The sequence below is a fragment of the Drosophila biarmipes genome, chromosome X, assembly GCF_025231255.1.
Source record: "Drosophila biarmipes strain raj3 chromosome X, RU_DBia_V1.1, whole genome shotgun sequence".
In the NCBI taxonomy this organism is placed as follows: Eukaryota; Metazoa; Arthropoda; class Insecta; order Diptera; family Drosophilidae; genus Drosophila; species Drosophila biarmipes.
The window spans coordinates 22076920-22103575 of NC_066611.1; the positions used below are offsets into that span (position 1 = coordinate 22076920).

The 26656-nt window shown below is 48.3% G+C and overlaps 3 protein-coding genes and 1 long non-coding RNA gene across 7 annotated transcripts in view; 1 reads left to right on the plus strand and 3 right to left on the minus strand.

Annotated features, from left to right (window-relative positions):
* The first annotated feature begins 48 nt into the window (after positions 1 to 48).
* LOC108023375 (alpha-ketoglutarate-dependent dioxygenase alkB homolog 7, mitochondrial) lies at positions 49 to 1213 on the plus strand. The gene is made up of 3 exons (XM_017092778.3): positions 49 to 446; positions 498 to 665; positions 733 to 1213. Exons 1-3 carry the CDS (start codon positions 210 to 212, stop codon positions 985 to 987), a joined length of 660 nt encoding a protein of 219 aa, XP_016948267.1. The 5' UTR covers positions 49 to 209; the 3' UTR covers positions 988 to 1213.
* Positions 1076 to 3313, minus strand: LOC108023374 (protein a6). The gene is made up of 2 exons (XM_017092776.3): positions 2996 to 3313; positions 1076 to 2932 (listed from the first exon to the last, which is right to left on the minus strand). Exon 2 carries the CDS (start codon positions 2927 to 2929, stop codon positions 1655 to 1657), a length of 1275 nt encoding a protein of 424 aa, XP_016948265.3. The 5' UTR covers positions 2930 to 2932; positions 2996 to 3313; the 3' UTR covers positions 1076 to 1654.
* A 1429-nt stretch (positions 3314 to 4742) lies between these two features.
* The window catches only part of LOC127012519 (uncharacterized), a 36259-nt gene continuing 14345 nt past the window's right edge, over positions 4743 to 26656 (minus strand). The window contains exon 3 of the long non-coding RNA XR_007766021.1: positions 4743 to 4987. This is a non-coding gene — a long non-coding RNA (uncharacterized LOC127012519). The remainder of the gene's footprint in view (positions 4988 to 26656) is intronic.
* On the minus strand, positions 12026 to 17755 carry LOC108023246 (anionic trypsin-2). 4 transcript variants are annotated; one of them, XR_007766019.1, is made up of 4 exons: positions 17402 to 17755; positions 17075 to 17345; positions 15472 to 16971; positions 12026 to 12272 (listed from the first exon to the last, which is right to left on the minus strand). XR_007766019.1 is itself a non-coding variant. In XM_017092525.3 (3 exons), exons 1-3 carry the CDS (start codon positions 17704 to 17706, stop codon positions 16600 to 16602), a joined length of 948 nt encoding a protein of 315 aa, XP_016948014.1. In that variant the 5' UTR covers positions 17707 to 17755; the 3' UTR covers positions 15410 to 16599. The 4 variants fall into 4 exon arrangements, 2 of the variants coding, with proteins under 2 accessions (XP_016948014.1, XP_016948015.1); XR_007766020.1 differs by lacking the exon at positions 12026 to 12272 and adding an exon at positions 14341 to 14811; XM_017092525.3 differs by lacking the exon at positions 12026 to 12272 and having other exon boundaries at positions 15410 to 16971.

Consider the following 26656-nt stretch of genomic DNA (forward strand, 5'->3'; position numbering starts at 1 on the left):
CCGGGAGCGTAGAGTTCCCGGACCTCCAGAGTCACGTAGCAGCCTGGCAGCCCTGCCTTCCTTGTCTTGTTCTGTAGCGCCCTCTTACGCCTGACAACTTCTTTCGCCGGGGAATCCCAAATCCTGGGTGGGAAGGCCAAGCGAGTGCCTATCGAATGAATACAATCGATAGCAGGTGCAGGTGACGCAACCTGCGGGTCGTGACGCACATGATTGTCCTGCGCCGAATATCTGTACCCCTGGGAGCCCGGGTCCCGGGTTCCAGGACTTGCAGCCTCCGCCTGGTGGAGTTTGCCGGTCAGTGGCCGAGATCTGAGAAACGACAGTTCGAATCGAATATGCGGGTCATCGAGAACTTTGTTTCGGCGGAGGAGGAGCAGGTCCTCATGCGGGAAATCGAACCTCACATCAGCCGCTTGCCCTACGAGTCCAGTCACTGGGATGAGGTGGGTAACCATACGGCTTAGTTGTGGGCTCACTCCATGTCATCTACTCAGGCGATTCATGGATACCGCGAAGTGGAACGCAGGAAGTGGTCTGTCGAAAACCAGGCTGTGCTGGATCGCATCTCCACAGAGGCCTTCGGAGGTCGAGTTATGCCTTTTGTCCACATCCTAGACCTGGCTGAGCTTGGCATGATCAAGCCGCACGTGGACAGCCCTCGGGTGAGTTGGAAGCTGGCACGGCCACTGGGGCACCACACTACAATGCTCCTTTCCGTTCACTCGACAGTTTTGTGGCAACACCATCGCGGGCATCAGCCTGCTCAGCCATTGCGTTATGCGACTCAGGCGAGTAACCAAGGAACCCGATCCTGCTAGCCAATCCGCAGATGTGCTGCTGCTGCGACGCTCCCTATACATCATGAGCGCCCTGGCGCGCTACGAGTTCACGCACGAAATCCTGGCCAGAGAGGAATCCTGGTTCAGGGAACGTCTGGTCGAAAGGCAGCGGCGCGTTTCCGTCATTTGTCGCAACGAACCGTAAACATTATCCAATTTGAATGTGGCACCTCGCCTTAAATTCCTTCCATGATGTCCAATTCTGGGGACAAGGGACTAGACACACGATCGTATAGGTATTTACAATGAAAGTTTATTCCGAGTTGGTGATCAGTTAAATGTAATACAGACGGCGGACTGACACGGATCACACACTGTGTGATTCACCCAAGTACGGTCCACCTATTAAAATGTACATAATGCAAAGCTTACTCTAACTACTTGTACGGTATAAATATTGGGTCGCCTTCCTCTTCATCTCGCTCAAATTTTCTATTCCCTCCTTTGAATTTTTAAAATTTTGTGATTTTGTTTCTTCATATATGTGTTGATGCTTTTCTACTTTCTTTTGTACGTTGTCGTCTCGTTTCGATTAAAGCTTAAAGTATGAGAATGACAGAGACAGGGAGAGCGTGGTGGGAAATAGAGTGAGATGGGACATGGAATGAGGGAAAAGTTCAATAACGCGGTGCGGATTTAAGGATAACTGGGAAACGGTGATGTGTTGACGCTTAAACTACCATCATATTTGCACTACTACTAGCCACTGCTAGGTAAAGTCTGAGCCGTGCGTAAGGCTCGGGGAATGATATTATGGCGATGGGTTCCTCGATCTGGCTGGGCATCAGGACGCTGTCCAGGTGGGGGGCTGCTCATCCCAGCTTCCGGCGTCGCGGCAGCTGCAGCGGCAGAGCCACAACCGAAGCCGATGAGGACGTATTGGCCATCACCGGGAGAGCTAGAGCCACGGGAGACGCTAGTCCGCCGCCCACGTACTGCAGGTGCTGCACCACCGAGAGCTGCGGCTGCTGTTGCTTGAGCAGCTTGGCAGCAGCGTGCGCCTCCGCCGCCGTCACCACGACGGGATGCACCAGCTCTGTACCGACTCCTCCTCCTCCTCCTCCTCCCACTCCACCTCCACCTCCACCTCCGTTGGCATGTTGACCAGTGCTCTCGCAGTCGTCGTCGTCTGAGATCAGGGATATGCTGAGGTCGCTGGACAGTTTCAGGGAGATGGGCGTGGGCGGCGAGGGCGCCACCAGCGGTGCCACTTTGGCCCGAAGTGCCGGCGACAGTTTCTGCAGCTGTTCTGGCAGAAGGTCGGTCGTGTATTCCGGGGCTCCACTGAAGGCCAGTCCTTCGCGCAGCTTGCTAAGCGAGAGTTCGTAAATGCGATTGGCGATGACCGTGTGCACGGTGGTCTCGTCCGGCAGCGTAGCTGTGATGCCACCGCCCACGTCCACCTCCAGGAAGCAGCTCGTGTCGTGGCTGCCGCCGCCTCCCACTCCACCCGCCGTGACCATCCCGTTGCTGGCCGCCGTGGGCGCTCGACAGGGCTTGGGGTGGCTGGACAATCGCGTCTGGCAGTTGGCAGTGGTGGAGTTGCGCGGCACCAGCGAAACGGTTACCTCTTCGATGGTCTCCGACAGAGTGAGCGGAGCGAGCGGCGGTGGCGAACGCATGGAAAGCTGAGGGCGCGCAGCGGGCCTGCTGGCTTCCTCGCCGCTGTACTCGTCGTCGCTGGTTATCAGGATGCTCTCGGTTAAGGGATGCGAGTGGGTGGCGACTCTGTCTCGACCATGCCTTCTGCCCACCTTAGGACGTCGTTGGCCGACAGCGCAAGGGGCGGGTATTAGGAGGCTATTGTGGCCAGCGGCAGTGGATGGTCCAGGCCTAGTCTCCTCTCGATCGTCATCGTCCGACAGCAGATCAATGGTCACGTTCGCTGGCAGGGTGGCCGCCACATGGCGCCGCTGCAGCCGGTCAGTCTTGGAGGTGAACACAGTTGCCTGGGCGCGCATCTGGGCCATGCAAATCCGCTGGCGCTCCCGCAGGCGTTCCATCCACCGGCAACGGCGCCGCTTGAGCCGCCTGTTGTCGAACAGCCGCGGCGATATGTAGAATGGTTCGGAATGTCTCTGGTTCATGGCCTACAATTGGGAGGGTTAGTCTGCGTGACCCTATTGGGGGCTACCGTGTCGCCATCTGCTCACCGATTGAGTGGACCGACCTGCCGGCGGTGGTGGCGGTGTCTTCGAGTCAGGGCTAGGTCATGGGCACTGGGCCTCCTCCTCCTTCTCCTTTTGCTCTTCCACAGGCGGCGGTACAGTTGGATCCGCTGCTGCAGCTTGCATAATTGTGTGGCGGGCAAAGCGCCTCCAGGGGCGGCGGCGCGGGATTAGGCGCTGCGCCTCCCGCCGCTGGACATGACGAGTTGCGGGCCGGCCGAGATGGGTGCTTTTCCACGGGACAGCTGCTCTGGGTGCGCTTTTGTTGTAATTTAGAATTCTGTTTATAAAACTGCATCGATAAACGCCACACATCGATAACTCGACCGTCGATAGTCCGTCCCGTGAGCAAGCTCGGTCGGCAAATGGTCACACTAATAATACCGATAGTGCGCGGTATCAATAGCTCATAAGCTGTTTTGGCGCGCAATTTGAATAATTTCAAATGTGGTGCCATACTTCAACAAAAGTCATAATTGTTATCAATTGATGAATTTCAAGAAGCTCTTAAAACACCATCTAGCCTAAATTGGCAAAACTAATGGCCAGTAATAAGGTATCCAGTGCCGCAAGTAAAAAGACCAAGTGTTTGGAAGAAAAACACTCAAGCTAATTTTGGCACCACCCACTACTTAAGAACCACTCGACGCAGGCGCTCTGAAGGAAAAGAAAAGCTTTCACTCACATCTAACATAAGCTTTCACTCCGCATCCGGACGGGCCCCCAAACAATAAGAAAGTCACCTATTCTGGCCGGAGTCAGTTGGCAGATCGTCGCCTCCGGATACGGATATAGCAGACGTACGAAATGCTCTCAGCCTTTGAAGTTTCTGCGACTTCCGAGCTCCCCAAACGAAATGTCCTCAGCCGCAAATAACAACTGAGTTTTAAAGCTGATAATTAGGAGGTTTAAGGGATTAAACTCAAAATGAACATAAAATGGTCTCAAAAGTGAAGAACAATTTTTTTGTACATTTGAACAAAAAAAAAATGTATTTAAACTAAGCCCGATCAGCTAAGTAAATTACGCCCCCCAAAAATGTATCCAATTATAAAAATACATTTTTATACCTTGCAGAGGGTTAATTGATTTCAGTCAGAAGTTTGCAACGCAGTGAAGGAGAAGTTTCCGACTCCATAAAGAATATTTATTCTTGATCAGCATCACTAGACGAGTCGATCTAGCCATGTCCGTCTGTCCGTCCGTTTCTACGAAAACTGATCTCTCAGTTTTAAAACTAATGGGCTGAAACATTCCCAAAAGTCTTATTTCTTTTGCATGTAGTATATACATAAGTCGGAACCAGCGGGATCGGACAACTATATATTAAGCTTCCATACGAATAGCCGGAAAAATAAATGTTTAAAAATTATACATTTGGAGTTTTTAACATATGACCTCCTACGCTTGGAAATAACATTTTTTAATTAGTTCTGAATTTCGATTTGTATTTTACCAAAATCGGACGACTATATCTTATAGCTGTCAAAGGCACGATCAAAAAAATTGGTGGGAAAATAATATGAAACAAATTATAGCTTCGGAGTTTTTTGGTATGTAATCCTATATTGGGAATATCATATTTTATTAAGTTTTTTAACTTTCAAATTAATGTTAATAAAAGTCGGACGACTCTAATATATAGCTGTCAATGAAACGGTCAGAGAAATAATAAAATAGTTATTTTATTTTGTTTATTTTTTTATTTAATGTTTTTTATTTCTTATATGCAGTGCAAGGGTATAAAGCTTCAGCTTGCCGAAGTTAACTTCTTTTCTTGTTTTAAGGAAAAATAACATTATTAATAAAGTATTTAATAATATATTCAATAGCTCTTTAGGACTGAAGTCAACTCGGACTTTCTAAAAATAAATTTGTTCCACAATGATCCACAAACTTTGAAACGTTCTTCATAATGTCAAGAGAGGCTCATTTCGTTCAAGCTATGGGTTACCTTTGCCTCAACCTATGAAAAACCTAGAAAAAAGAAGAACTTTATGAAGAGGTAAATTGTTTTTATATTTGAAACAGTTTACTAAAACGGTAGTAAACCATAGTCAGTTGCGCTGTAGAGCGAAAAAACACTCGGCTCAGGAGCTGAATCAATATTCCACTTTCATAATATATTCACTGGGTTGTAAACTGCTGAGTGTCAAATTCAAATACGCTTTCAGTTAGTTATTCAAAATCCTGGAGATCGCTAATCATTTAAAATTCATTTATTTCGGGCAGCTTTAAGAGTGTGCAACACCCATGAGTCAAGGAAGGGACCCGTGGGAAGGCGGGCGAGATCCGATTTCAGTAATTCACGCGAATGGCTCATTTCCCCAGCTCGCGGAGTAGCAAGGGAAAGGATCTGGATCTGGAGGGGAAGACGGACACGGAGGGCCTGCCCTTGGCGAAGGAGACCCGCTTGGCGATGCAGGAGGGAGCCGGGCGCCGAGAGACAATAGACAATAGACAGGAACCACAACAAAAATTATAGACTCGGTCTTGACTTGGCTCGACTGTAGCCGGCGCTTAGCGTTTGGCTGCCAGCAGAGGACCTCTGTACTTGGTGCCCTTTACTCCGTGCTCCTTACTCCTTGGAGCGCCAGCTACAGCCCCTTTGACTGTTTGTGTTGTGTTTCTGGATTGCGCTTTGGCCGTTTAAGTCCGCGAAGTGTGGAGGCGGGGAAGAGGCAGGGGCAGCCGCATCTTGGCGCACCACACGCACCCGTAATCGACTCCCCCCGTCTTTGGATCCGACATCCTACATCCGACTCCAGCTCCAACTCTGTGTCCGTCCTACAGGTCTTCCAGGCCAGACTCTGCCAGCAAATGTTTCCTGGCTGAGGACTGAGACCTGCATTAAAATGAATTCCTTTTGAACAGTCGGGCGGAGGCAGGAGCAGGAGCAGGAGCAGGGTGCCCAAGTCGATTTGAATGAATGCACGTCCTTGCTGCTCCTCCTCCAGGTGCTCATCGTCCTGATGGCGGAAAATGGGGTGCCCGCCAGCCTCGTCGCGTCCTCAAGTGTTTGCCTTCCTCAGGTGTTGAGTTGAGTTGAGTAGAGTTGAGTCAAGTTGGCATTGTCTTTTTGTTTTCGCCGTCTGCCGCAGTTGTTTTGCTTTAGAGCTCCTCCGGTTTCGAGCCCCCCGTTCCGCCAGTTGCTTATTCTTATCTTCATCCACATCCACCCGCTCTATTTTTTATTGTGTTTTGGCATTACGCCAAATGTGCAAAGCCAACAAAATACCAAAAGATTGCACATTGCACCTGTCCTTGGGAACGGCGCTTTGGTTTACTGCTCCTTTGGCATCCAATCCGGCTAGTCGCTCCATGTCCTTGATGCTCTGGCTCCAGCGCCTGCTGCTGCTGCTCCTTCTTGGTTCCCTGATGGCCAGCTCATCGATGATGCTGATAGTGAATGCTTCTGCTAATGTGCCTGCCGCCTGGAAAGACGCAAGTACATCGGTTACTTTGATGATCCTCCTGGGAGCTGCCCCTCTTCCTCCTCCTCCTCCTCTTTATCCTTTTTTTCTTTAAGCAGTTCGCGTGCACATCCGCTTCACAAATGTGGGACAGTTTATTGTTCTGACGTATAGGAAAATGTACTGCAAATCGCACTGCCACAATCATACTTCCGTAATTCATTAACTTTGGGAACTCCTTTGTTAGCCAGATCAAGGGGCTTTTCTCGTGCGCTTCCACTAAATGACTCCTTGCGTGTCAGTAGCGATGACATCTGGAGGGCCGCTCCGCCACCCCTTGTCCATTGACGTTATTATAATTATCGAGACCATTTCCATCCTTCGTCCTCCTTGGTGCACAGAAAAAAAGAGCTGATTTTATCTTAATATGGTAAATGTACAAGATATCAGTTTTCCCTCTTTGAAAATTCTTGAAAAAACTTGTAGAAATTGAAAAAGAGAGCAAAACTTAGTATCTATATATGATGATTTTTTACTGAATACCCCGAAATGATCTTCATGCCTCCTTAATTAGTTCTATTTTGTTCATATGGCAATCCCCGTGACTAGAAAGAATATATACTGCACTAGATCGAAATGATCATCCGCTCATTAATTTGATTCTAAATAGAATTGATACTAAATTTCATAAAAATGATCATCATATCTCAACAAGTTTTGTTCTCTGTGTGGAAATACTTGGACTAAGTGGACATTGAGGTGAACGACAATCAAGGGCATCAAAGGTAAGGTGCCAGCGGTGGGCACAAGCACTTGCAAAGGCATCTGTTCCATTCCCGCATCTGCATCGGTATCGGCATTGGAGGTATCATTGGGTCCACTGCGGCAAGTGCCCGGGCAACGGTAAGTAGAAATTTGCGTCAATAGGATTGTTAAAGAGGCTTAAGTTAAATGGGAAAACTTCCGAATCAATGAACCGCAAATTGCATGCGAAATGCCAAAACGAAAATGTCGCCGGCCGAGTGTGCGTGGGTGTCCTGCCCAGGATATGTATGGTCGGGTGGGTGGCCCGGTGCCTGGTGCGTGCAGGCATGGCTGATGGGTGCGGGGGATGGGTAATGGGTAATGGTGTGAGGTAGGAGTCAAGTTAACTGAAAATGAAAACGAAACCGGACGCTTCTGAAGTCGCCAAATAAACAAGCAAGCGCGGAGACCGAAATGTATTTATACATATCCATATGCGGCAATCCCTCTGTCCATATGCAAGTACGAGGGGATGGGGGCTTCTACTCAGGGTCTTACTCTATAGTTGACCACAAGGACGTGGCAATAAAATTTCCTTTGGCCACTTGCCGAAGCGCTTGTAAATGCATCCGTCCGTAGGGGAGTCGAGTGGGGAAACACACCATGGGCCGGGACTGCCATGGATGGGACAGCCAAGTATTTCATAAATTCGGTTTGTTGTTTCTTTCGGCAATGGTCTTAGTCCTCCCATCTTTGTCATCCTCACATACACTTGCCAACCCACCGAGCTAATGGCAATTTCATTTTCCCTGGCAGATTCAATTTCGCGAGTCGTCCTCGCTGGATCGGCTGCGCAGGAAGATTTCTGGCCGAGAAGAGTCTTCCCAGCTCCCAGACGCTGCAGCTCCAAGGGGGAAGCAGCCCGGAGTGCATATAGTTTCACTAATCTGGATGGGGATACGTGATTCCGTTTGCCAGTGTGGGTGGGCGGCAGTGGTAGTGGGAGTGCGAGTGCGAGTGGCACTTGAGCAGGCCTGCGACGTTTGTCTGTGTATTATCCTTGGTAATGCATGCAAAGATGCTGCAAAGTAGCTTAATACTTTATGCTCGCAATGAAAAGCCTTTTTACGATCGCATTATGCTTGTACGTACTTATATTTCAGTAGTGTTGTGTGTATCATGTGTCTATTCGATACAAGAACACATCAGACCCCAACCCGGACCCCATATCTATATCCCTGTACTCCGTCGAGGGATTGGGAAGGGGATGGAGATGGGTATGGGGTATGGGGTATGGCGATGGGTATGGGGGAGGATATGTTTGTGCGCTTGAGGCAGTGCTCGCATTAACTTGCTCAGGGCTTCTCCGGCGGAGTTCGTTTCGTTTTCGCAACTTGTAGCCGTATCGCATTTTACAGCAGGGTGCATGTTAAATGTGCACCAGGGAACCATGTCGTATGAGTGATATCCGCAGTACATAAACTATGCAGTAAATAAGTTTATTATCACCCGGCTTGTACTTCCGCTGGCTGCTTTAGGATTCAATATTGGGCCACCCGCCACCATTATTCCCTGGCTGGGTACTCTTGTTGCATTTCCATTTTATTCTCCAGTTGCTTTTTTTGTGTATGCCGGGGGGGAGTGGGCCCGGTTTTTGGTAGACATAGAGGGGGAACTGGTGACTACCGGCCGGCGGAGGTCGAGTTGGCCAAGTATTTACATGCCCAGCGGAGCTCCACGTTACGGCTTGACTTCATATTTTTCTGCATCCGGACAGAGCAATCGGCTACTTCCTTTGCCGTTCTCTGCATTGTTGTAATTATTTTGTTGGCGCTACCGCTTCTAATTAATACAAATGGTTTGATACACAATAAAGATATTTCAACTTGGCTCGTTACTGCTCGTTCCGCGACCCCCTATCCATCCTCGGCGTCCTGGCTGTGTGTCCTCGTTGAGGAAAAAAGTTTTCCCATTTCGGAAAGTTTTTATTTTGTGCTGCTGCGTTGGCTGATTTTGCTGCTTCTGCTGGCCTGCAGTTGCACTGAGTTTGACTACGGCTATGACTACTGTCCCATCAGCCCACACAGTTATCTCTTTTGTTTTGGGGCTTTTGCTTTTGCTTTGCTTTGCTTGGTACTCCGTGCTTTCCTCTTCGACGTCGCAACCAACGTCATCACAATCACAATCACCATCATCATCATCATTTGGCCGTCTCGTCTGCTGGTTGCCTTCTGTTTTTCATACTCTTCTTAAAGGGTACTCCCAGTTTTAGCAATAGAAAAGAAATGGCAAACTAGCCTACGATGCCTGAATATAATCTCCGGTTTTTATCTAGAACTAGAAACAGGTACAGCATTTTTATTTACAGGCTTAAACTGCCTAAAAGTGGGCAGTGAAAAAAAGCCCGTGCCTTTCGGAATTTTAAATATTTTGATGCCTTCTTTTAGGCGCCTTTAAAAGTGATTTGAAATCACTCATTGCCTAATTGGCCTTCTAGAGTATTCCACGCTTCGGTCTGCCCAGCCAGCTTTGCTTTCTTGCTCAGCTTCTGTTTCTGCGTCTTCATCAACGTGCATTGTTTTTGTGTAATTTTGCAATAAACAGCAAAACAATTTAAAGAAAAAAAAATGAAAGGGCTGGCATGAATGCCGACAAGGCAGAGGATGTAACGTTTTGCCAAGTGGAGCGACACTGAGCCAACCACACTGAGCTATCTACCCCATGGGCACTACTATACCATACCGAAATAGGCAACGCTAAAAACCTAGTTAAAAAGTTGCGTCCTTCGTCTTGCCCCTTCCAGAGTCCTTCCCCACGTTGGGCCGTGCACTTTTAAGTGCGACCAACCAACTGTTCATCCGCCATTTTCACAACGCTCCAACCTCCAACCTCCCCATCCTCATCCGCAGCGCCCCTATCAGCCTGCCAAGAGGGAAATACTTTTGGTTGCGTTTGTGGAAGGCAAATGTTATGCCTTCATTTAATATGTGAACTGGACTTGCGGCCGTTTGTGTGCGGCTCTGGGATGTGGTATGATGTGGGGGGAGAGTTCCGAGAGTTCACTGGCGGCCCAGTTAATTTGTTATTGTTAGTGATTACTTCGGCGGAAGCATGCGGTTCCCCCCTTTATTCGGGGGTCCACTTTCTAATTGAAATGTATTTGCAAAAGTTTGCGTTCAATTTGCATTAAATTCTATTTAAACAGACCTCGAACGAGGAACTCATGAGTCTGCTGGCCCAAGTTCCTGTATATATTATCCCCAGCTAACGAATAGAAAAGTTCTGAATTAACATGGTTGGAGCGTAAAAAACGAATGAGCTGACGAGTTCGAGAAAGGACTAAGCCACTAAGCCAGCTTAATGACCACTCATTACCGCTAATTGATTTCAATTAAATCACGCCCAAAACGGCTCCGCTAAGAAAGAGGGAATTACGGCTGATGTAGCCACAACAACTTAAACAACAATTACAAAAATAATCAGGAAACAGATCCAGCAACAACAATGGCCAAGAAAGAGCAAAGGAGGAAATGTCTGAAGGCAAAACAAGCTGAGGCTAACACGGGCAAAGGGTGGTGGATTTGATGGAGATGGTGTTTTCGTGGTGTTTGTGCTCAAACGCCTCAAGTTACCAGCTCTTCATCCTTTACTCACTCATCAGTGTATGGCAGGATATCGAAAATGACTTCCTTGACAGAAGGCGAGCATCCACATAAAGCGGTCATAAATTAGGGACTTTTTAATAAAGTCCCACCCCGAATACGAAGAGCTTTTCGCCGGCGAGTCTACGTAACCACTCTGGCTACTTAACTCGATAGCACCAACACTTGAGCGGTGGGTGACTGACTCACTGGCCACTGGCTTCCATCCTCCATCCAAACACTCGGCGGCAAAGATTTTCGGATAAAGTTAATTACAACTCATTGGGTATGCGCTCTTGGCCGGGTAAAAGTTAGAAGGCTGCCTCAGCCAAGTTCACGTCCTTGTCCTCCGCCTCCGCCTCCGCCTCCATCACCATCCCCATCTCCGTCTTCGTCTGCAGATGCTCTGATGGAGCAATTAACAATGAAACTACTCTTTCTAATTGGATGAAACGCTTTGCAAGTTCTCCGCTATCCGTTATGCCTCGCTTAATAGCTGCTCCGAGTTTCCAGTGGTTGCCATAATGGGCCGGTGATGTTTGCCTTGGTTCTATTTTTTATCACATAATTTATGCTGATTTATTCAGTGGAAAATTTAAAAGAAGTACAAATTATATACAAATTTAACAGATATGCCAACGGGATATCTTTGTCCAAGTAATTCGGTTGAAAATTTCTTATTTGCCAATTTATTTGCGAGATGTAATATTGGCCGCTTTGCTTTCAGTAACGAAGCTAAAATAATGCTGCTTAATTAATCAAAGGGCTGAGGTTGCCCTTTGCCACGCAGACAAAAAACATGCAATTTGCTTGTTAATTGAAAACAATTAAGCTGGCCACGGGTTTCTCCACACGCATTCTGCAGCAGCAGCATCGGCAGCAGGAGCCATCAGGTGCAGCATTGGTATCGGCGGCTGGCGAGGATTACCCTCCTCCTCTCCACTCGCTTTTTGGAACTTTTCTATTAAACTGTTTGCGCGGCCTCGGTGCCTCAGTGCCTCGGTCGGGGTCGCATTTTTCCGAGGCTGCTCCCTTCGTTTTCAATAGCGCGTTGAAGTTGTGGGGTCGCTGTGCCGCCCCAGCAACACAGTCACCAACAACAAATTAATACAAATAGTCTGCAGTGGTCTGGGCCATAGATTACACTTTCGCAGACAGATTCTTGCCCAGTTGGCTCCAGGGTATAGCCGGGTGGTTGTGTTTTTTCCATTATTTGTGTTGTTCAAACTTACAATTCGTTGGGTTGGGCCACTTTACGATTATATTGGTAAATTATCTGCAATGGGTATGTAGTGGTCGGTTCCGTAGGATGCTCTCTACTCCCATCATCATCTGTGGCTAGAGCTATCATAGCTCTGCCTGCTCCTGTTCCTGGAAGTTTGGTATTGGACTTGGACGTGGATTTGGTCGGGGCAGCGGCTAATGTGCTTTAAGTATGCGGACAAAGGAGCTCTGCGGCGGCGACTACAGGAGTAGTAAATTATTTATTGGTATATTTGGCTTTTGAATTGAACACTTACGGAATACAGGGTGCAAGGCGAAAGTGAAAAAGTTTTAATAGAAATTCTGGTTTGATATCCCTTTTGCGAGCTGCTTTGTCTGCCCTGCTCCGCCCTGCTCTGCCCTGCCAGAGCCTTGGCATTTGCCACTTTCAACCCAAGCCCTGCCTCAATCCCGATCCCAATCAACTTGAGTCCCTCTATTCGACGCGTTAGTTACATTGTATCCCCGGCATTGTTCGATTTCCCAGCATGTTTGTCTATTTGTTCGGTCGTTTTGTTCGCACCTAATGTCTTGTTATTATTGCTTTCTGAGTGTTGTGTCCCGAGTTCTCCTCGGTTGAAGAGTGTTGAATGTTGAAATTGAATCTGGATGACTTGCGTTATCCAATTACATAATTAGACCAGTTTTTCGAACACAGTAGCCAATAGCTAATAAAATCAAAAAGTCCGCTTGAGTGTGCGATTGCATTGATAAACACAAAATGCTGTTGCAAAATTCAAATTCAGAGGGTGTAATCGGCTTTTTGTTCCCGATTCCGATTCTTGTTTGTCAAACATTTGATTTGATTTTCGGAGGAAAGTGCGTTCGTTACAGCCGAAATATGGCGGTATAATAATTTTCATTGCAAAATTTACACATGCATAATTAATTAGTATCAAAAATTTAATACTCACACTTTGTATCTGCTTAAATATTTACACTTCGTGCCAAATTTGTATGCAAATCGCTTTGCTACAGACTGACAATAACGAGCACACACACTCTCACGCCCGCACCGACACTAGCACCCATCCGCTCCCACACACACAGGCACCGCGAAATGTCAGACAATTAAAAAAGCATACTGCACGGGACACTGCACTAGCACCCAATTTCAAAACTTCTATGGTACTTATCTATCTATACATACATATTTCAAAATATTATTGTCATTTACTTAAATTGATTTCTATAATTTTTCTAGAAATTGTGCCCAAATTATAGGAAGGAGAAATATTGATAAACAAAATGAAATTACAAAATAACACAATCCTAATCGTTTAAATTTGAAAAAAAAATTTAGAAATTCTTTTATAATTTGATAGACCATGAATCCTAAGACTATTCGACGAGCATTGTACACTTTTGAAAGACCTTAAGCTCGAACTTGGTACATTCCAGCATTCCAATCCTGGTTAGATGCCCTCCACTGTGGCCCGCCAGTGTTGGGCAAACAGAATCGAAAACGGGTTGCCTGCCGCTGGCGTTCCTGTCCTTCCCATTCTGTCCATCCTTCCCCTAACTTCCCACCCATCCTGCCCTTCACTCCAACCCAAGCGATGGGGGCTTTTGACTGGGCGATTGGACTGCGGATGGTCGGACTGATGGGTGGTTGGTGGAACCAAGGGGAATCCGGGAGAAGACTGCTGGTTGATTGTTGTTTTTGAAAACCCTTTTGGTGTTTGCATTTAACGAACAGGGCCACAACGACACAGCAGCAAAAACAACAATAGAGCCAATATAACAGCCATGATGGGATGAAATGGTTCGGGATCTGCGCTGGGATCGGGAACAGGGAACGGGGAATGGGTAACCTAGGATGTGAGAGGGCAGCAGTGAGCAGTGGGAAGCTTTGGCAGTGGAGCTAATAAAAGGCTCGTTACAATGAAAACAAATCAAATCGCAGGCCAAGCCATCATCCGTCAGACCAAAGCAAATCCCGGCGAAAATGAAACACGGCTAACGAATGCCACCGCCAAACAGGAAGTAGTTTGAATTTCCGGTGTCATTCGGAACCACCATTCCACTGCTCACTCCCCCTCAGAGGATGCTTTCCGCCTAAATGTTCAAATTGATTACTGTAGTGGGATGAGCTGAGCGCGACGAAGCCTTTGGGAGGGGCTTCGGTTGGCCAGCATGGGTTAGCCAAGCGGTGCTCAGGGATCAACTCAGCCTCACTTTGAAATGCCATTAAAATGTATTTACAAACGCAAATTGATAGTGATTTCGGTTCGCTTCGGTGCGGTACGGTTGGGATCTGGCAAGGAGGAACGCGTGCCCTGCGCTGGTCCGGATCCGGATCCGAATCCGGGTGGGTTGGTCCGTGGTTGTGGTCGACGTGTTGACGTTGCAGCTTAGCCGTCGATTTGTCAGCAGGCGCGAGTCCTGCTGTGCCGCGAATAAGCCGCTTGTACGGCTCGGACACTCGCACTCCGCTGCATGTGTACCTGGTCCGACGTTCAGATGGTCCGGTTGCCGGGGTTCAACGACCAGAGCTAGTAGATTGTGCCAAGCTGTTTCACTATTCACATAATGCAATGGAGCAGAGGATGAGGCGGATCTCCTGCCAACTACTGCTTTCCTGGCACTGGATCCGCCAGTTTGCGGCTCAACGTGCGATTGTCCGACGGAGTGCAGAAGGGGCACAACTGGTGGAACTTGAAACTCCCCAATTCGCGTGGAAAAGGGTTAGCCGGAACTCCAGAAAATGTCAGTTTACGCAGTATATATTCCATATGCTCTGAGAAAAGCTTTTGATGATCAAAATCGGTTTACCCAGAAATTGTAAGTTTACTTGTATAAGCTCGTAAATAGCTTATTTTACATTTTTGTTAATGCCAATTTCGCAAAGTTGCTAGTTTAACTACTTATTCAAAGGAATCCTGGTTCCTAGATTAATTGTGGATTCGATGGAGAGCTCGCCTTGCAATCAGACAACTATGATGTCAAGTTTAACTGCAATTACTCTCAAATTAACTTCCCTTGAAATGCAATTTTAGGCATGTGTCTAATATATGCAAACAATTTACTGCTGCGAGCGCAAAAACAGAGCAACAGGAGGAGCCGGAGCAGGACATTCCAGGAGCAGGACTTGGACACATACACACACGTGTGGGACAACGGAAACACAACAATGCTAAATCAATATGCAGAAGAACGAGGGCGCTGACGAGCCAACTTGGTAAACAAGAAGCGTGACAAAATGATAAAGTGTCGACGCCGCCATGAGGCTAAGAAAACAACAACTTGTTGGTTTGGTTTGGGTTTGCGTTCCACGGAGGAGCTGACTGGGCAGCAGGACGACGCAGGAGCAGCCATGGCAAAGTGAGCAATAAACATACGCGATTAAATTCATTATGAACACTTGAACTGCACACAATACGACTGTGAAATGACAAACCTGATTGCGAATGCCTGAATGTCTGTAAATATGTGTCTGGCCTGGGTTCTGGCTTCTGGGCGAGATGGGGTCGGGTTGTGTCGGTTGGTCCCTCGGAGTCCCTTGGAGTCCCACATCAATTCAACATTGTTTTGCCTTTGCCGGTCGTGTGTCGTCGTCGAGGCTGTTCCACAATGGCCTTGCCTGGAATCTGGAGCCTGTAGCCCGGAGCATGGAGCACGGAGCACCAAGCTTCCCTTGCTGGGGACGCAACACGTTCGTGACTTGTGTTCCTGAGGTCTCCCCATCTCTTGGCTTTTTCAATCGTACTATATGTGCGAGTGATTGGGGTGTGCGTGTGGGATTTCTAATTGCATTGCTCTGATATCAAATCAACTTGCTTCCGCACTGATTTCTACTAGAGATTCGTCTGGATCCGGTAGACCAGGGAACTACGCTGATCTGGTCACCTTGCATCCAAACCAAACGGCCATACCACTGGCCCAGTTTTCTGGCGCAGAGCTTCCTATAATCTGGACCAGGCCACCTAATTGGTTGCCCCTAATTGGTCTAATCAACAGTTGGCGAGTGACCAAAATTAACCAACGCGAATTGTTGCATATTGTCTTCGCTGCTTGATATGCCGTGTGGCCGGGATGGCTGTGTGGATGGGTGGGCGGTTGGTTGGTTGGAGGACAGGAGGATAGGAGGACTCCCCTGTTCGTGATGCGATAATTGCTGTCACAAACAGTGGATGTGAATGTGGATCGGCATCAGCATCAGCGTAACCATAAACCGTTGTCCCACCCATTCCATGGTCCATTCAGGGAGTTCGTGTGTGTGCATGTGTGCGCGGGTAATGGCGCGGTTGGCACCACATTTTGCCGTCCTCCATTCTCGTCCACACTCGCCACTTGCCATTGGCCTCGCATTCGTACTCGCATGTCCACCGCCATCGCTACCTGCCATCACTTCCACATCCTCTTCCATGGCGACGGATGACAGGCCACGGCCGCTAGTTTTAGTCAATTTTGGTTTGTCGCCTGCAGGTTTGGAGGCTTTCAGCCTGCCGCTCGCCGGATGACTCGATAACTTAGTAGTTTGTTGCACTAACCGCCTGTTGAATGACGTCCTAACGGGCACAAGGCGCTAGAATACACCCCTAATAATGGCCAGAAAGGTCAGTTGGAGCTGCAACACCAGGATCAACAGGGTCCGCATCGGACATAAGGCCCGTGGGCAAGAGTTTTCGTTGATCCAGTCCCGAAAGTGGTAGACATCGGTGTAGATTCCCGCCGAATCGGGTTCGCCGCAACCCGTGCCAAAGGACACGATGCCGGTCACCTTGTTGTCACAGATGAGCGGGCCGCCCGAGTCGCCCTGGCAGCTGTCCACCTCGGTGTTGCTCTGGTCGTTGGCGCAGAGCATGCCTGTGCTGCTCCAGCCAAGGAGCTTTCGGCAAAAAGTGTTGGGCAGGATTTTCACATCTCCATTGATCACCTCATCGGGAAGTGGGCCGTACTGGACAAAAAAAAAGTTGGTTTCAATAACTGTTTTTCTTAAAAAGTGAGAAGACAAGTTCTCTTGAACTCCTTAATTTCTCTGGATGTACATAGATCCAAACCTGTATGACTGTTCCCCAGCCAATGATGCTGCACTGGACTCCGGCCACTGGAGCCTTATTATACAGAGGTATACTGGCGACAGAGCCCCCCAGACTGAGATCCTCTTTCATCAGCACTATTCCTATGTCATATTTCTGGGACTTGCCCTTCTTGTACTTGGGGTGCGGAAGTAGCTTGTGGGCCTGAACAATCTGTGTAGAGTCGCTTTTCACCAGCCTCTTTGGCGTACCAGCGATGACCGTCAACTTCTTGGGCGTCAGCTTGCGGCGACTGCAAAAGTACATTATATAGGGGTATTTCAGCTATAGTCCATTCTATGTACTTACTTACTATATAGGCAATGGGCAGCCGTAAGAATGGCCCGTGAGCTGAAGATCGCACCCGCGCAATAGTGGTTATCCCCGAAGAACTTCTTGGAATTGCCCAATCGCAGCGAAACCACATATTTGACCAGTTTGTTTGTTTTTGGCCGATATCCGCCTGTGATTAGAAAATGAAAGTCGGAGGGTTTGGGATCTTTCTCCAGACTCTGGAGGGGCATTGAGTCCAATTGTGTCATGTTCGATTCCGGGACCAATTCCGACTTAACAAAAATCAGCAATACGCACACAACGAATTTGGACGGACTCATTGTTACATTGAATCACTTCCTATACAAATCTGACTGTTAACGACAAGGCACGAATGTTCCAAGCTAAAATGGTGATCCATGGAGCCGAGGGGTTGCACGACGCACTGTCAGTGGAAGCTAGCGTCTTCGGCCATCTGATAAACTGATGAAAAAGTCGCATTCATAAATAACTTTTGCTGGCATAAAGTGTGCGTGTGAAGCAACAGGAACAGGAAGTATTTATTTATCCTGGGGTTCCAACTAAACCGACGCCGCAGCAATAGCTGCGAATTGCAGTTGGAGTCCGTGCCACTCAGTCGAGTCGAGAAACCGCACAAACTGCGTTGTCAAGTTTTTTCCCGCATTTCAGTAGACATACCCTTGCCACTAAGTAGTTGCTTGTTTCATGTCACTTAAGTCGCTGCCTTTCCTTTCGAAAGTCTCGTATGGCAGGTTCTCCACGTTCGGAAGCCATTCGGCGACCGGGGTGAAGGTGTCGACCGGGTCGTTATCATTAATTTGCAGCCTGCTTTTTGCAATAATTTACAAGACACTTCTTTTCCCCAGCCCAAAGTGCCAGCGCACCACGGGTGTGGGTTGCTACTGGTGCTCGGCATCTGGTAGTCGATTGGGTCGCAGCAGGCAGCTCCAAGGACCCTGTGCTGCCTCTTTAGCTTTTTGCCGACGGCGCACACTGGTTCCACATTTAAATTCCTATCATCTCGCTGTATTATATTTTTGTACGATAGTACAATAATAACGTCTTTATGTGAAAAACTCTAAACAATTATGTGCCTCTTTTCATATGTAATTTCCATACATTTATTCCATCGAAAATCTGTTTAAAACCAGTGTGCAAAGGGCTTCCTGCTGCCTTGGCCAAGTTTTTAAGTTCAGTTGTCATTTTGCCCGCTTACTAGAGACAAATTTGTGCGGCAGAACAAAAAATGGTATCCATTTTTTACTCTGCGACCCACATTCAAACTTCTGCCATCTTCATGCGTGATAATGAAAGAGCTTGGGCAGCTTGAAAGAATGCTCGAACTCGGGTTCGGTGCATATTTTTACTCAGCAATTAAAGGCCTCGGCCCTTTGGACAAATACGATCCAGATGGACAGTCGAACGACAGCAAAACACCTAAATTTATTCGATGAGCAGCGAGTGGCAAATCTGAATCGGATTTCGAGACGAAGGCGGGAGCAGGAGGAGCAGCTGGCCAAGCTCCCCAGGAAGCAAGATGGTGGGTGGGTGGGTTAGTGGTGAGGGAGCAGTTGTCACCGGCCAAACAATTATGGCACCTGACTGCCCTCAGATAGCAGATCATTCGCCAGACATACCTCGCAAGCCGTGCAGGCATGCAGGAGTGTGCTCTTCGTATTACTTATCGCCACAGACGATGCCGAGCTTTGATTATTGTTGCCTTTTGCAGTTTTAACTAAAACGCATTCGGGCTCTGAAGCTCCAGAGCTGTGGAGTTGCCGTTTTGGAGCTGCAAGGCTCTATGGTAATCGTAATCCCCTTGCAGCCATCGAACGCCCCTGTCCTGGCCTGTATTTGTTTGCATACATTGATTGAATTTGTTTACGCCATTAAATTTGCAAATTGCTATCGGCAACTTTGCATAAACTGCAGTGTAAGATTTTACCGCACAACTGCCCGTCCGTCTGCTGCATGGCTAATGCCCCATTGTCCATGTGGACACGGTGGTTCCGGACAAGGACAAGGCCAGGACCGTGACCAGGAGCCAGGAGCCAGGAGCAGCTCTTGTCTGAGTGTGGCATACGAGTCATTAACTATTCATATGGCAAGCCAGAGGAAAACCGGCAAAGCAGCACGGGAATGAGGCACTTGATGACACATTTGATTCCGCCTGTCACCGGCCGACAGCCAGTAGTCAGTCTTCAGTACGGGGTGATTGTCACCGCTTCGGAATCCGGTATCCAGACTCCAGACTCCAGACTGTTCAGTCTGTCCAGACTGCCAGGACTGTCACCTAAAAGACCTCGGCCAGAAAGAGCCTTGCGCAAGGATTCGGGGCTCAGCCGGATGACGCTAAGTGGGCTTGATATCCGGTTGACCTTCGCCTGAATCGCATTTAACAGGCATAAACAGTGTTTAAGCTGCCACGAAATCAGGGGCGAACGGGGGCAGACAGAAGGGCGCTGATAAATTGAAATTATCCCTCCCGCGGGCAATTCCCTCTGTCTTTGTGATAAAGCCCTGAACTGGGAAATCGAAACGCGCATAGCTTTAAGACTCAGTCGGATTGTGCGAATGGCGTGAAACCATAGACGGAGTTCCATCGTGCGATGATGATGATGATGATGATCAGGCGGCAGGGGGCTATATATTTGCATTACCCCAGCAACCCACTTGGCAACTCGACTCTCCCACTGCACTGCAGCGTTGTTTAACTTGTGTGCGCGGCCCCTTAAATTTATGATAAAAGTTTTTGTTTAACGCAAAAGGTAGAGGCCCCATTCAATGTATATTTCAATATTTCTCATTTCGCGCTCCATTCGGGTCAGCCTTTGAAGGTCAGCGAGGTGGATTTGAAATGCTGTACGGTGGGGTAGGAAATTCCTCTGCCGCTGCTCTGCCGCCATTCTTTCACTAGTCTTTCTGCACACGCGGACACACTCAGTCGATCTGTGATATTATGTCGTTACTAATCACTAGTCCATTTCCAAATGCCAAGTATCTGGAGGAGCATCTTGGTCACCTCGCTTGCTGCAAATTACTTTTCCGCTCGACAAGAGCACCGTAATGAGCATAATCCTAATTATCTCAGCCATTTCGCTCTGGCTAGAGTTACATGGCCATCTTGCCGCATCCTCGTTGTCCCGTTGTCCACCTTCGTGAGTCGGCTCATCCGGTGCTGTGGGCTCCTTTGAAACTCTGCTCCCAGCGAGCTCCTCGCTTAATTACATTTTTTCCCAGACCCGCCCATACAGGGCATGCACTCTAGACCGAAATGGCCAGGAATTTTTCCACGGCTGATTGAATTTGGAAACGCTGTCGGCTGCACTCCAAGCTGGCGTCGTCTCTGTCCGACCAAATTACATTAGTCCGGTGCAGTGCAGTCGCGGCTTATCCTATTAAGGGCAGTCATAGATACGCGGCTTTCGCCATAAATTGGACAACACATCGGCCTGGGACAATGTGGAAACCAGTAGAGCCACTTGTCCGATAGATCCAAACTAAAGCAAGAGCTCATAAAACCGTATCTGGAACATATTATGAACTCATCAGATATTTTGTGTTCTTTTTTTGGGAATTGGGGTTACAGCTTTTATATATTTTTCGTTGGTGGCTATGGTATGATATTAATTGGATTGAACTTGAAAAACGATTCGAAAAATGCTATATACTAAATATAATGACCACGAAAAATCGCACAAGTCAGCAGATAGCACGTTCGATCAGAAACAAGTTTGGCAAACAGGTTAGGGTCCCGCAGACTCGCTCCCTAACCCATGAGCCACCTCCTGGTGCTCTGGCAGGGTGGGAGGCTGGGAGGTGTCGACGCCACAAAGTGGCTTATTATAATTTCCAAAATAAACTGAATGTGTGCTTTGGTTACCCGCTTGTCTGTCTAAAAGTGAAAATAATATTGTAGTTGAAATATAAACATTGACGTGCGCCGCTGGTATGCGTCTGTCTGTGCCTGTGTGGGATGTGGGATGTTGGATGAGGATGAGGATGCGGATGAGGATGGGCGGCACGTGGTCACTGGTGTGGTGTGCGCTCTATGCTCGTGCCACTGAAACTGCCACTCCAAGCCGGAAAACGAAAAGGGTTCAACTCCCCCTCGACCATGCCAGTCCGCCCATTCCATTTCATTCCGTTTGAGTCCAGTCCGTCTCATCGTGTCCTCCTCTCTTTTGGCTGCCAGACAGTTGGCCGGCATTCAGCATAAGCATATTAGGCGTCGCCATTCGGCGGTGGGTGGCTGATGGTGGGCTTGGGTGCTTCGAAACTGGGACCCAAACTGGGGTGACACTAAAACGTGACGTTGAATCCAATGCGATGCTCAAGCGTGTGAAAATACCAGAAAGACGTGTTGCTATCAAATGGTTTGAATGCCGTCGCTGGCTTCGCATCGCATCGCAACGGAATGGAACGGTACGGAACGCTTGGCGCGTGTGCTCTTGGCCGCCAAGCGTATTTATGGCGCACTCGTAAGTTAACAGACAGCGGAAGTGATACATCAAGGACACACACTCCCAGCTCCCACTCCCAGCGACCATTGGAGCCCGCGCACACACACGTTCGTGAGCGATTCGTCTTTACACGTTTTAAATTAATCCCGAAGTTACTTAACTAGCAGTTTGAAACTGCTTCCGTTTCGACCGAATTCAAGATTTCAGCCAGTGAGGGACTGCGATTATAAAACAGAAACAGAGAGAGCAACCGCACAACCAAGTGCAAAGAGGTTATAATGGACGAGCTTGGCGCTAATTTGCCTGTTGGCGGGGCTTCAACGGATCAGCTTATGCTGACTCATGAAATCAGGGTCAAATGTTTGCAGCATCGTTGGTGCAGGCTTTATGCTCGGTCGCCTGCTCAATTAAATCTCCGGCGCCTCGTCTGTCCTCCTCGTGTCATCCATCTGGATCGGGGCGTGAGCATGGGCGTTGGCGTGGCTGGGTTCATCATATGCGGATTGCTTAACCTAGAGGGCCGTTCCTTGTCACTGCCAGATGCCTCTTCCTTACGTTTACCCTTACCCTAACACTTTATACAATATCAAGATTAGCGCCTAATGGGTGAGCGGTCCCTCCAGTTTTCCTGCTTCTGCCTGCGATGGCCGTGTATGGATGGTCGTTTGGATTCCAGAAAGGTGGTCCTTGTCCTTTGTCTGGAGCTCCGTGCTCTGTGTGGGCGTTGCTGATGATGGTGGTGGTGGTGGTGCTGCTCCTCCGGCAAAGGCAAAATAAATTACCACTCATGTTGTTCTCCTTTTGGCGTGGTTGCGGCAGGGGCGGTCATTGTCGTCAACAAACATTTTGACACTTGCTCCGTAACCATAAAAGTCAGTCAGTGTTGGGGCTTAGCCAACTTTAAATACCTTTGGACAGATTAAAAGTCTCGTTAACCAAAATGTTTGCAGCTTTGCCTGTGTATGCCCAGTGTGTGTGTATGTTGGAGTGTGTTTGTTTGTTTGCCTTTGTGTTTTTGTGTGGGTCATCGTGTGCGAAAACTATCGCCATGCATAAATTGCTTATGGAAATGGTTTTAGCCCTGCGGGGTTTTAGCCCGGATTTTGGGGCCACTTTTGCAGGCTGCAGCCTGCAGAGGTCCTTCCATGCTGAAAAATTACTTAGCATTATACTTGAGGGTCACTTTTAATTACTTTCCAGAAGGTCATCATTAATGAGTGTCAATGGGTGCGTCTCTCCCGCTCTCTCCCTCTGTTCCACCCCGGAGCATTTCCTGGGCATATTGATCGGCCCACTTCGAGCAGAGCCCCATAGAGCTGCCATTGAGGCAGTGCCTCCAAATGTGTCGGAAATTAAAGCAAAAACTTTTCACATTTGTCGACCATTTTGCGGTGAGCCATTTGCAAGTTTTTCTCAGTTTCGTCCTGGCCCTTTGTTTCTGTTTACGTTGGCAAGGACCTTATTCCCCACTTGTTGTGGTTGTTATTGTTGCCACTGCTGTTAGTGCCCACTGCTGTCAGCATGTGTTGCTTCACAATTTGCATGCGTGTGGGGGTGGGCGCATAAGGTGAGCGCATAAGTATGCTACACTTTTTGAAGTTCGCCCACGCCACTCGACAAGTGGCGCCCGAACAGGGATTTTCAAGTGGCGCCCGAACAGCGTTTTTCAAGTGGCCCACGAGCCGGGTCCGACTAGACGTAATGTCTGGGTAATTGGCTTTAGTCCCTAAAACCGTTCACATCGTTAAATCACCTCGCCCGCCAGCTCTTTGCGCACCAGGATACTTGGATACCAGTTCACCAGGAAGCGAGGACACCACGCTCACACACTCAGACACGCAAACAGGGCACTGTGGCATGTGTGAGTGGCAATAATTTATGCGCGTTAAATTCTAACCGATTGACTTGTCCATAGGCAGCTGTTAGCCGCATCAGTGGTGGCAAGCGGCACGGTCGGAGGAGTGGGTAAGTGAGTGGTTGGATGGGCGATTGGGCTGATGGGCTGATGGGTGGGTGGTGGCCTGGCACGCCGCCATGCGAATTGGCTTTATTGCCAAAGTTATTTTTGCGGCGCGTTGTTGTTGAGGCGTTGTTATTGTAATTTAATAAGCGGCTAATTGTTGTTAATCAATTGTTTAACAGTTTACAACATATTGTTGCTGCTGCTGCTGGTGGTGGCGGCGGCGGCGTAAATTATTTGTATTATTTTTTATTGGCCGGCTAAATGCTGTTGCTGTTGTTGGTTTTTGGCTCAACAGCGTTGTTTTTGCACGCATTTTAATTGCAATTGTTATTGCAGTTGCAGTTGCAGTCGCAGAGCTGCGTTTGTATTGTTATTACAATTACAATTCATTGTTGCCACGTCCGCCACGCTGCTGTTTGTCGAGTCTCAGCCCATCCTGTGACTCGTGTATTTTGTGGCCATCCTGGCCAGAGTCAGCAGCAGGAGTAGGACCATGAGCTGGAGGAGCCACATCAGAGGGAGCCTCATCACAGAGCGCTTACAGCTGCAACTGCAGCGACTGCATTCGCCGGCCGCAATTATTCTGTTGCTTTATTGTCTGTTATAATTAAATCATTTGATTTCATTGTTTGGATTTAACATTTTGTGTGAACCGTGCGAATACCTAGGCACATAAATACTGCCCGTCACACACATATAGGCACGTATATATAATGCGTATTAAACTTTCACTATCTGGCTTTGCAGCACTAATTGAATTTTTTAGTATGTGAATGCCTAGGCAAATAATCATGCCAGCACAAACACCACGCACACCCTGGACCCCGCCTGAAAGCCTGAAACAGACTTTGTGGCCGCCTGTTTGGAAGGGTGCGCGTAATTACTTATTAAATAACTCATAAATGTTAATATCGATATGCACGAATTTGTTTGCCCACCGTTCCTTCGACCTGTGTTGACTAGTTGGACCCGAAGTTGGGGAAACACGGAAGAAACATGGAAATTATCCTCCACTTTGCTTCAACCAGGGACTCAACTCGCGGCCCTCGACGTATTCTTAATTTGGTGATGAAAAATTTGCAAGTACTTGGAGCAAATGGCAAGGTGTCGAGCCGCTTGTCCTGGCATTACCTCGGCTCAGACACTAATGAAATAACGGTGGGCCCGAAAAGGCCAGGATGGCTGGAATGGCTGGGATGGCCGGGGATTTGGGATCCTGCCCCAATCTTGAGCGATAACAATCCATCTTTTGTCTAGCAGCGCCACTACGTGTCGTTGTCGTTTTCATTTCTGTGTTATTTCTGAGGCTAAGCAGGGCGCGGGCTGGGGAGGTTCTGATGGGGATAAGGCAAATTTATTTATACACCCAAATGAAGCAGTCGGCTGGAGGAGGAAACACAGGACTTCCGCAGGCTAAGGGCCTTAAGTCCGAGCAGACATGAGTTACCGTTGCCAAATTAAACATCACCGACATACAATTTATGAAGCCAGACATTAAGTCGGGGGCCCGCAAGGAACTGAAAATATATATTTCCCTGGGACCCTTGGGTCCTGAGTGTGTGCGAGTGTGTGCTTTGTTTAAAGCGAATTAAGGACATTACATTTCACCGGCACTAATTCCTGCATAACTGATGCTTATCCCAGTTACAAATTAGAGCTGGCGGTGTGGCAGTCTCTAACCCCGTGCTGATCCTCCACAGCTCGAGATCCTCGAGAGCTGTCTTATCAGCTTTATGCACGAGACACGCCATCATCGCAACTCCGACTTGTCAGTGTCAACGGGCTCAGCGGTCGTTTTTGGACTAACAAATTCGACACGGGCCAAAAATTCCCCAATGGGGAAAGCACATGTGTGTGTGTGTGGCAAGAAGATGTGGCATGGCCACTAAAGCCACAATGCTTAACGTAATTACAAGTAGTTTTACGGTTGAGCTGGAGGCAACACCAGGTCCAGAAAGGAGTCCTCCGAACCCGGCTGGAAGCGTTATCTCAAATTTGGCAAGGCCACAAGGACCGCACGGACCACCACCGGCCCCCAAAAAGCAACTCAGACTGAAACTCAGACGTCGTTCTCGTCCAGAAGGAGATAAAAAAGAAGCAAGATGCAGGAAGAGCAAGCAAAGGAGCAAAAGCAGCGCGAGAACAATGGAAATTACGAGTTTCAATTTGTAGAAAAATTTATTATATCCATTAAGTAAATGGGTTTCGAACAATCTGCCAGGGACCCAAGAAGCCAACCTATGACTCATTTGCTCTGTCGGCCGACGACGACCATGCCCTTGTACTTAAGTGCAAACAGAAGGAGGAGGAACATTGCGGAGACGAAGGAGACGAAGGCCACGACGCATCCAACGCAAAATGTCAAAATTTTTGAATGGCCCTGCTGCAGCTGTGCCACCGGCAAGGATGCTCTTCGGGTTCGGGGTTTTTCCCTGGGTCTCGACCTGCCAAGAGGCAACCGCAGAGCCTGGTCCAAGCCCTTGGCATCCACACCGAACACCGAACACCAGGAGCCCAACCGAACCGGCTGGGAGTGAATCATAGACCGCAATATAAACTTTTATGCTTGGCTTATTTGTTTTGTCTGTTTGCTCCTGCGTTTCAATGTTTCCCTGCTTTTCTGTCCCTGCGAGTCCGCTGCGGCTACGGCTGTTTTCTTTTCCATGCTCCCAGGACATTGTCCTCTGCCGCTGGCCTGTCGCCTCAATCCTGTCCTATCTGTCTGCTGTCGTCACCATCAAATGGTTTTTCTGGAGCCGACATGTTAATACGTTTTGTGGCCAAAATTTTAATCAGTTATTTTTGGCTCACGCCCGGTTTCATCCCACTCCAAAGTGAAGCAAC

Coding starts and splice junctions, on each gene's coding strand:
- LOC108023374 (XM_017092776.3), bottom strand. CDS start 2,929: ATGAACCAGAGACATTCCGAACCATTCTACATATCGCCGCGGCTGTTC.
- LOC108023375 (XM_017092778.3), top strand. CDS start 210: ATGATTGTCCTGCGCCGAATATCTGTACCCCTGGGAGCCCGGGTCCCG. Junction 447..497: donor AGTCCAGTCACTGGGATGAG/GTGGGTAACCAT, acceptor TCATCTACTCAG/GCGATTCATGGATACCGCGA. Junction 666..732: donor CGCACGTGGACAGCCCTCGG/GTGAGTTGGAAG, acceptor TTCACTCGACAG/TTTTGTGGCAACACCATCGC.
- LOC108023246 (XM_017092525.3), bottom strand. CDS start 17,706: ATGAGTCCGTCCAAATTCGTTGTGTGCGTATTGCTGATTTTTGTTAAG. Junction 17,346..17,401: donor GCCCATTGCCTATATAGTAA/GTAAGTACATAG, acceptor GTACTTTTGCAG/TCGCCGCAAGCTGACGCCCA. Junction 16,972..17,074: donor GCTGGGGAACAGTCATACAG/GTTTGGATCTAT, acceptor TTTTTTGTCCAG/TACGGCCCACTTCCCGATGA.